The 10,666-nt window shown below is 33.6% G+C and overlaps 1 protein-coding gene across 1 annotated transcript; it reads left to right on the top strand.

The window, feature by feature from the left end:
- The first annotated feature begins 911 nt into the window (after nt 1-911).
- LOC111403979 (IAA-amino acid hydrolase ILR1-like 3) lies at nt 912-7,677 on the top strand. Its single transcript, XM_023032675.1, has 5 exons — nt 912-1,358; nt 5,482-5,607; nt 5,719-6,033; nt 6,332-6,460; nt 7,011-7,677. Exons 1-5 carry the CDS (start codon nt 999-1,001, stop codon nt 7,383-7,385), a joined length of 1,305 nt encoding a protein of 434 aa, XP_022888443.1. The 5' UTR covers nt 912-998; the 3' UTR covers nt 7,386-7,677.
- Nucleotides 7,678-10,666: the final 2,989 nt, after the last annotated feature.

Here is a 10,666-nt window from a genome sequence, read left to right as displayed (position 1 = left end):
CGCAGCACTGACCTGGGGGCATGTCTATTGACGACCGACCTCTAGTCTCACATCAATTACTTGCGAGACCCACCTCATACATGCATGAGCCCGGTAATAAAAGGTCAGCTCGATCATATTGTCGCCGTAACCTTAAAAGACATAATCATTGCAGATTCTTTATATCATGTCACATCACCCATTCAGTCACATACACTTGTGAAAAGATGACGTCAGCACCGCCTATACCCACCAATCAACCGTCTTGACTCCCCTATCCCTTGCAGTCCATTATTACCTGATGAAAACAGTGACGTGACAATTACTGGCCTCATTAACCAATTAAGGGAGACATAGGCAGCATATGGTCTGAGCTCGGCACAAGTGACTGATTTGATTGAAATGATATAATTTCGGTCAAGCCCCTTATAAATAGGAGGCAAGAAAAAAGACCTACTATTTGAATAGATATGAGTAGTTCTTTTTCTTAAAGTTGGCTGAAAAGATTAGGCTGCGATTGGTTTAGTTTTCTATTTTCCATTTTCGGTTTCAAAACGATTTTTAGTTTTCTCCGAAAAAGCTGCGTTTTGAGCATTTTTCGCGTTGTGGACATTTATAACTGAAAACGCTCAAAACGATAAAAAATTGTTTTGTATTTTCAGTTATAAATTTTACCACGTTTTCGAAAATGCATTTTTAAAAACGACGAACCAAACGCGTTTTTCGCATTTTTGAAAACGAAAAACGAAAAATGGCCCGAAAACACCAAATCAACTGCAGCCTTAGTCTTTACAATTTTTGTTGTCAACATGTACTATAATTTATACCTAAGATGCTTTGGAGACGCTCTAATTGTTCAATTAGCGTTTTTAATGTTTGAAAAAAAACCTTTGTTATTATCAAACCTTAGAGGTGAAAACACATTATGTATAAATAAATAAATAAATAAAAAGATTAGGGGGGCCATTAGCCGTGCATTGTCAACGGCATCGGAAAGAAGAAGCAATTTTTTTTCCAATATGGAGAGGATTCGGACGCTCTTTTGCTTCTCTCTACTGTCAATTGTATCAATCTGTTCATCGTCACAATCGCATTCTTTACCGGGTTTTGAGACTGAGTTGTTGACTCGGGAGCTTTTGGACTCAGCAAGGGATGCCCAGTTCTTTCGCTGGTTGAAAAGAGTTCGTAGGAGAATCCATGAGTACCCGGAGTTGTCATTTGAAGAGTTTGAGACGAGTCAACTCATTAGAAATGAGCTTGACTCGCTGGGTATTAAGTACCAGTGGCCTGTGGCAGAAACTGGGTTGGTGGCCACTATTGGATCCGGGGCTCAGCCCTGGTTCGGTCTTAGAGCGGACATGGATGCCCTCCCTATTCAGGTCTCTCTTTCTCTCTCGTAATAGGACTGTTTTCTGTTGGTATTATTTTTTTTGCTCGAGATTTGGTGATAAATAGTTTTGCTTGTTTGAGATGGATGATTCTATTATTGGTACATTTGGAGTCTTGAATTTACTAAATCATATAGAACAGTTATATAATTATATGAAGCTCTGAAGTTGGATTAATTTAATTAAACAGTATGACGACTGTAGTGGGAAAGTGGAAGAGCGTTATCTTTGAAAGTTTTCTGCATCTAATTGTGCTCTTTTCGATTTCAATGTTAAAAGGATAGTAACTTTTTTTTCCTTTTGGAGTGTCTCGCGTATAGTATACTTCCCAGTTATGCACAAAAGCTTCTATTCATAGATTGGGCACGAATAGCTGAATTGCTAGACCCACACAGGATATTGAGTTAAATACTTCATTAGTGATTGACTTTATATCTCCGTCAAGTTTTAGCACAAATAGCTTCGATTCATAGATTGGGCATAAATAGCTGAATTGCACACCCACACGATATCGAGTTAAATATTTCATTAGTGACTGAATTTATATTTTCGTCACGTTTTATCCACTAATCTGTGCACAAATAGTTGAATTGTACCCACACATGATATCAAGTTAAATATTTCATTACTAACTGAATTTATATCTACATATTGAGCTTTAAAATACCTTCGGGTAGTCACTAAATTTTAAAATGCTTCCTATTGATTACTGAACTTTAACACGTTGCACTCGATTACTCACATATCATGTTTTATTAGTCACTGAATTTATATATTAATCACGCTTTACTCACTTGACATTAAAATGCTTTCGAATGGTCATTGAATTTCATAATTTTTCCAAGTAAAGTTGATTTTCTATGAAATTCGACCTAGATCAAAAAATAAAATAAAGTGTCGAATAGATAACGAGGCTCTCAATCTAAGACGAGAATATTGATATTAATTTCTCTAGTCATCAAAAGCTATCTTCAAGGGAATAGAAGAATGCTAACTTCTAATTGACTTAAATCTTTATTTAATTTATAATCTTCCTTTACGCTGAGAAAATAAAAATAGAGAAATTATTTGTTTATTTGAGTTGAGATCATAAACCCAAATCAAAGAAATTAAAAATATATCTCAAACAGACAATAGAACTTTCGATTTAGAGTCAATAATATTTATCAAGACTAACTAAATATAATTTTTAGAGTTGGCAAAAGATAATTTAAGAGGAAAAAGTGGCTTCGTTTTCGTGTATAGTATTTTATACTTCAAAACTTTCAAAGTTCAGTGATTACTCGAAACCATTTTAAAGTTTAGTGAGTAAAGCGTGACAAAAATATGAGTTCAATGACCAATGAAATAATATAACGAGTGAGTGATGTACTACAATATGTTAAGAACATGTTTGACAACCATTATGGTAGAAAAAGAGTTTTGAATATTATTTTTAGGAGAATGAGTGGTTAAAGTAGAGACAAATTTTTGGAATCCTTGTAGAATATTTTATTGTGTGAATGTGTGGTTGAAGATGCTCCTATAGCAAACAATAAAATAAATTAATGGCTGTCAAAAATGCACTAAATTTCAGTGATCACTCGAAAATATTTTAAAAGTTCAGTGGCTAATGAAATATGGTAAGTGAATGATGGTGTGCAATATGTTAAAGTTCAATGACCACTCAAAAGCATTTTAAAGTTTAGTGAGTAAAGCGTGAAGGTATAAGTTCTTTGACTAATGAAACATTTAAATTCTCGATATCACTAAATCAACAAGAAGAGATAATATTTGAAGAATTCGAGAAAGAAAAGAAGAAGATTTATCGAAGTTCGGCTATGAACACAGCTACGTCCATTGTGTGCTCCACTTAGTGAAACTCTTGCACTTCAAGATTAAAGAGACATTCACCTGCGAGAGTGAGACATTCAACTGTCAATATAATACTCACGGTGCAATCAATCTTCTCTTGATAGAAACTCCTCAAGGAGCTTCTTATGGAATTCTGTTTAGAAGCCAGTAAAAGAAGGGCAAACAACTTGAAGAAAAACAATTGTACAAACAGAAAGGGAAAAAATCTATAGAATCATAAGGAATTCAAGAAGATGAAAAAGCAAGAACCAAGATCCCCATTCTTCCTAGTTTCTCTGAAAAATTTGATTCCACTAACAAAAAATGGTGTAGGCCATTCAACTTCTAAAGTAAAATATAGTGTTAGTGATGCAGTGATAGACTGATTCTTGGACAAACGGGAACTTCCGAAGTGAGATAGGATTTGAAAGGAGTTTAGGATGTAGACTAAAGAACCCATAGGGCACCCAGATCAAAGACCAAGGCTGGAAGTTTTCCTTATAGTTTTATTTGATTATGTTAGTTTGGTACTTAATAATGGATTTTGGAAATGTCCTTGATAATGGCTTTCTTCACTTTAATCTTTCTTAAAACATTCTTGTATACAAAAGAGGACAAGCTTGAAAAAGAATCAATGTAAAGGAGATGATGTTACTTACTGTTTTTCTAGGTGTATATGCCTAGGTAAACAACATCACTATAATACTAACTCAAATTGAATGTGCTTTAAATCTAAGAACATAGTAACTTAGTAAACTATGATGCTTCTTTATTTTTATCTAGAAAATGGCAAATAACTTTACAGTATGACCTTAAAAGAGAGAAAAAGTAGGAAAAAAATCAAACCAGGTAATGTGGGGGCAAGTTGGGCGGAAATGCTACCGAGAGTCTGCCTGTATAACACAAGCTAATTTGCATGCCTTATTTTGCTTTACTTATTTAGTCCACTTCATTTTTTTCTTTGTTTCTCCATTTTCTGTTATTCACTTTTAATTTTTCTTATTATCTGCTGGTGTGGGAGACAAATGCATGGCAGATATATAGGAGCTATAAGTGAATCTTATCTGTTAAATTTTTTTACCTCATTCTTGTAATAGGTAGGTAGTCACCTTTGGCCAGTATGTTGTTTTCAGTCCTTAGAAACATTTTTACAAAATCATGGAAGTCTCTTATTTCTGAGAGTATTGTCTGAAGAATATGCATCTGAACACCTTTGAAAGTATCACTTAGTATTGTAGTAACTAGTAAGTCAACAACGTAATGAAGGTTGTCAATCTTGGGTAGTATGTTGTTTTCTTAAAAACATTTAGAAAATCATGAAGTCTCTTTTTTTCTGAGAGTATTTTCTCAAAAAGTATATGCATTTTTTTGAGAGTAAAAAGGAAAATACTTTTGATTATCTTTATAAAGGTACCCCCAAGTGTTGTAGTAAGTCAACAATGTAATACCCTATAAAACCTCCTGGTGACATTATGAATGATTTTTGAATTTTTTGTTATGTTTTCTCCTTTTTTACTTCATGTCTGTGTTATACCTATGTAATGGAAAAACTAAGAGTAGACTTTCTTTAGTATTTCCTAAATAGTATTTTGAAATATGACTGAAATTTTAAATTTTAAACTGAAAAATAGAATGTTGAGAAATCAAGAAAATAGATCAGATTTCTCAAACAATAACCGGATGGATAGTCCAGTTTGTATGGAGAAAAGTAGTTACTAGTCTGTTTTCAAAAGTAATTATGATAGTACTAATGTCTTTCTTGTGATGGTAAGATTGCAGCGAAAATGCAAAAGCTATAAAAACTGGATTGAAAATTTTGATGTTCAAAAATGATAAAACAAGTTATCAGAGAGCTCCAAATCCATAACAATCCTGCCCTTGTGACACCATCTTTTGTCAATTTATACATTGAATTACAGGAAGATGAGTTTACTTTTAAGCTTCTGAGCTAAATGGTAGGTAGAGAAGTCAATTACTCAGATTCTGTTTGGGACTTCGAATGGCTGTCCAATTGGTTCCATAGCTGTAGGCGACAAAAGTTCTTGAGAAATCGTGATAGATGCCTGCAAAAATGGGTTCTCTCCCAAAATGCATTCTCTCACATGTACCCTCTGTGTAGAGTTATAACACTAAGCCTACATTTTCTTAGAGCTTGATTTCTTTTCATTAATTTTTTTATTGTTCTTGTAATTTTCATGTTCGAAAAGATGATACATCTACTGCAAGAAAGAACCCTTTACTGGTCAAGCATCTAACAACTTTACAAATTGTTGATTTGTAGGAATTAGTGGAATGGAAGCATAAGAGCAAGATTAGTGGAAAAATGCATGCTTGTGGCCATGATGCCCATGTGACAATGTTGCTTGGAGCAGCCAAATTGCTGAAGCGCATATCCCATAAGTTGAAGGTAAACAATGATACTAAATAATTGCAGTGTACATAACATCTATAACGGACAATTTCTTTACAGTATTTTTATCAGATGGGAATTTTCTGAAGTTCTATTTTTATATATTAGGGTACCGTTAAACTTGTCTTTCAACCTGGTGAAGAAGGTCATGCTGGGGCATATCACATGCTAAAAGATGGAGCTCTAGAAGGAGTTCAAGCTATTTTTGGCTTACATGTTGCACCACATTTGCCCACTGGTACAATCAGTTCGAAACCTGGTCCAATTATGGCTGGATCAGGCAGATTTTCAGCTATCATTCAAGGAAAAGGTGGACATGCAGCAAGCCCACATAAAACTAGAGATCCAATTATTGCTCTTTCTATGGCGATCCTCGCACTCCAGCAGATTGTTTCTCGAGAAACTGATCCTTTAGAAGCCAGGGTATTATTATTTCCCTTCTGTGTGCCTGTTTGAAGAACAATTGGTTTTTTATGATATGGGGATCCTTGTAGAACAGGTTAGAGAATGGTGGGGGGAAACTAAATAAATATGCATGGTCTGATTGCGTTGGATCTTACCATGGACTTAATGATGGAGAACAATGTAAAAGGAAAAGGAATTCATGTAGGCAGGCCCAAATTTATTGAGAACGAGACTTGGCTTGTTTGCTGTCTCTTGCCCCTAGTTTTGAATGAAATATGTTAATAAAAATCTTTCTTGCTCATGTGTAACTGTGCAGGTAATCTCAGTTGGATTTGTAGAGGGTGGTCAAGCAGGAAATGTAATCCCTGAGACGGTCAAGTTTGGTGGCACATTTCGGTTCTTGGATGAAGAAAGTTATTCCTACATCCGGCGAAGGATTAAAGAGGTACTTAATATTCACCATTTATACAATGGTAGGTTTTTTAATTGCTTGAGCACATGTAGTTTTTCCCCTAGTACATTAACATATAACATAATGATTAAAACTGAAAATCAATGTCTTTATAGGCTCATTTGGCATGGTTTTTGTTTTTGCTCTATCTTAGTTTTTGTTTGAAAACTAATTTTTAAAAGAGATTTCTATACCGGAAATGCTATTAAAGGAAGCCACATTCGATCAACTTCCTCCAAAAGCTTTTCTAACTAGAATAAACATTTTTATAAAATTAGTCAAATGGTCAAAAAGCAGCTTTTGGGTCTCGAAAGCATTTTTTTGACTTTTCAAAAGTCATGCCAAATGGGCCCTATATAAGATCAACACAAACTCTCTAGAAAAGTTCTTTTTATAAGGGAAAAATTAGAAGTGAAACATTATTTCCAATGGAATTGTATTTTCAGTAGCCTCTTTTTAACTCTTCTTCCTTTAAATATTTCTTTAATATGTTACCTGCAATTACACAAGAAAAAGACTGTGTTGATGAATGCACTGCTTACAGCTTGTGGAAACTCAAGCAGCTGTCCACCAGTGTACTGCGACGGTCGACTTCATGGAGGAGAAACTTATACCTTATCCAGTTACGATCAATAATCCTGTGATGTACGGACATGCTAAAAAGGTTGGGGAATCGTTGCTCGGGGTGAATAATGTGCTGCTTACCCCAATGACTATGGGAGCTGAAGATTTCAGCTTCTACTCGCAGAAGATGCCTGCTACATTTTTTATGATTGGAACAAGAAATGAGACGACCAAACCTATCAAACCGTGGCATTCGCCCCACTTCATTATTGATGAAGACGTTCTTCCCATAGGAGCTGCACTACATGCTGCAGTCGCCATTACTTACTTGGATGGCCATGTTGAAAATCAGTAGAAGCAGAGGGCGTTTTCATCTTTTCCACTGAAGATCTCAGAGATAAATAACAAGGTGCCAACAATCAATGGGGAAAAATATAAGTTGAATGAATTTAGGTTTGCACTAATTGGCACATGCCTTTGCACCTGCCGAATTCTGTCTTCTTATGAATATCGCTTGATGAGACGAGTTTCAAACTCACTTTTGTTGATTTTGGCGCATGTGTATTAGCATAATTGTCTTTGAATTTTTAATATTGTAATTAATACTGAAATTAACCAAATAAAATTTTAGGCGAGCGATTTGTGTATCTTGTTAGAGTAATAATGCTATTTAGCACAGGTTTATGTGGCACCGCAGCTACTACACATTGTCCAATGAACCCTTGTTTGGTTTGGCTAAAAATCGATTTTTTGGTGGATTTTTGATAGAAGTTATGGGTCCAAAAAATGTATGGTTGAAAAAAAAAAAGTATTTTAAGAAATTAGGGTCAAGCAACGGAATTATAGTGCATTTTTATTCATTGGATAATATTACATAAACATAAAGATGGTAGTTGGGTGGTTTGACTGAAATCATCCATCATAATTCCATTTAATTTCAGTATAATTCATTAAATCAAACAGTCAATTTCATGTAATTTTGGAATTGAATCATAATTTAGCCCCCGATTGAGTTTCATTTTATTTAAAATGCATTTTTCTCTTCTTCTTCTTTTTTTTTTTTTTTTTTTAAATCATAGATTCTCGAATAAAATAATATTGCACGTAAATTCAAAAAATTTCCTTTTTTTTTTAAAATCACATATTCTTCGAAAAATCACTATTTCAAAATATATATTTATTTTTCCCTAAAATTTGATTTTAATAGAACCTAAAAGGGCTTAGTTCCTTTTCAATTCCGATTAAGATATTCATCCTACATAATTAGTGCTACTAGTGCTAGCTTTACTCTTCTTTTTGAGAAAGATGCCGGACTATTCAAAGTCATGATAACTATGGCCTTTTGTACTTTGGCCTGAGATAGGGAAAAAAAATCAAATGGACTCCATATTATATTTCCGATTACATAATAAATAAGATTTTTTATTATTATTTTATATCGTTTAATTCGCCTTACTGAAGGTATCATGTGATGGAAGTTACTATGCACTGTAATATTATAATTTTTGTTGAAAAATTACTTGAAGAATCCACTCTTGTTGTGCCCATATACTAATTATTAAGGGCCTGTTTGATAACTTTTGTTTTTGGTTTTTACTTTTTTGTAAAAATGTTTTTGGAGGAAGTTACTTTTATTTTTGTTTGAAAACTAATTTTTAAAAGAGCATCTTATTCTTAAAGTGCTTTTATAGAAAGTCACATTGGACCACTTTCTTGTAAAAGTTCTTCTAGTTATTAGAATAAGAACTTCCATCAAATTAGTTAAACGAGGTCCAAAAGTAATTTTTAGGTTTCAGAAGCTCATTTTGACTTTTCAAAAGCTATTTCGAATGGGTCCCAACTATGGTCCTGACTATCTAACTCTCACTTTGATTTTAGTTTCGTTCTCTGAAATAAATTTTAAACTTAGTGTTACATTACTATTATTTTTGGTGATTTAATATTCCAAGCATTCCCTTAGAAATCTATGGGTGGTCTCAATTTTTTTTCATTTTGATTTATTTCACACTTTATCCCATGAAGCTCTAGTCATGATCCACGTGGCAAACTAGCTATAGAGTCACTTCAGACTCTCATTCCACATCGTTTGCTTACCTGGCGTAATTGAGACCATCAAAAAGAGAAAGTCATAGTGATGCATCGCCTCTGTCAATGTGCAATGTAAGGGTCGATCCCCATGGTCGAGGCAAGGTGTCACGGTCTGCCATAGCTTAATATAGAAGGTATGAGCTTTGATTAAGCAAATGCATCTTCTTAGCTTCACTTTTTCCAAGAGATTTCCTGCAATTGATTGATGTGACATCTCTACAACAGACACTTCTTAATCAACATGTCAATTTACTTTTCAGATATCAAACCTAAACTATAGGATAACCACTTTTCAGAATCATTAAATGATATCTGAATCTAGGATTGTAGAAGCGATATTTAGAAGAAGACATCTCACGCGCTAAGATGAGAACATGTATCTTTCGTTCAACGATAACCACTTCGCATCTTCTAATATAAAAATCCACATTTAGTGCTATTTGAAGGTAATGTAACTTTATGCTCTCAATAATTATTTTTTCTCTAAACTCGATGCCCATTCTCGTGCTCACGTCTTCCGTCTTTCCCACACCCAAATATACAAGTTGACTAATTTGATCGTTGAAGTGTTTACAATTTCCTTCTCCATCATATGAGAAGGTCACCTACTTTTAGTTGTTTGTTCAAGTGTGCAAAAATTTTATGCATGGACGTGAATAAAGCTAGTGATTTATTAGCAACAACGCCAATCAGATATCAATATTAACAATTTCAATTTCTTTATGAGACACGTTATCTTTCATGACCTATTCTCTTGAGTAAATATATATATGAAATGCATTATCTTTGTCATAGATCTTTGCTCGTACAAGTTTTGCATAAAATTCTCTCTCTCTTGTTGAAGTCTTTCTTTAAGCAGGATAAACTACTTTCTTTTACACTCGTCTATTTTTTGGAAAATAAATATTTTACTAGACATATATAGGCCCTATTCGGTAAGGATTTTAAGAATTGATTTTCTGACCGTTAGCAGAAAAGTGAAGGCCACATGTGAGAAAAGAACTCAAAAGTTACGGCTGAAATAATAAAATAAAGGTCAAAAATTTAATTTTTTAGGATGAAAAATCACTCCCAAACACCCCTAGCATAATACTTTGATTGTGTCAAATATATTAGGTCATATAAAATAGTATATACAGGGGTAAATGAGTCGTAAAGAAGTGAGTAGTATTATGAGTCTCATGAGATATAGAGCATGTTTGAGAGTGATTTTTTGGGAATGATTTTTCTTCCAAAAAATTGATTTTTTGACCATTATTTCACTATTTCAGTCGTTATATTTGATTTCTTCTCTCATAAGTGAACCCCATTTTTCTCCTAACGGTAAAAAAATCAATTCTCAAAATCACCTCCAAACAGACTCATGTCCAAAATAATTTTTGAACAAAATATTTATGAACCCTTAGAAACAATTAGCCAAATACTGGGGAAAAGAAAATCAAGAAAATAATTTTGGTCATGTTTGACTTAGAATAATGTTTTTTAAAAAACAAGTTTTTGAAATAAAAATTCGAAATGTAATATGATTTTATTAAAAATGTGTAATTG

The sequence above is a fragment of the Olea europaea genome, chromosome 11, assembly GCF_002742605.1.
Source record: "Olea europaea var. sylvestris chromosome 11, O_europaea_v1, whole genome shotgun sequence".
Lineage (NCBI taxonomy): Eukaryota > Viridiplantae > Streptophyta > Magnoliopsida > Lamiales > Oleaceae > Olea > Olea europaea.
This window is presented reverse-complemented; position numbering and strand designations above follow the sequence as displayed.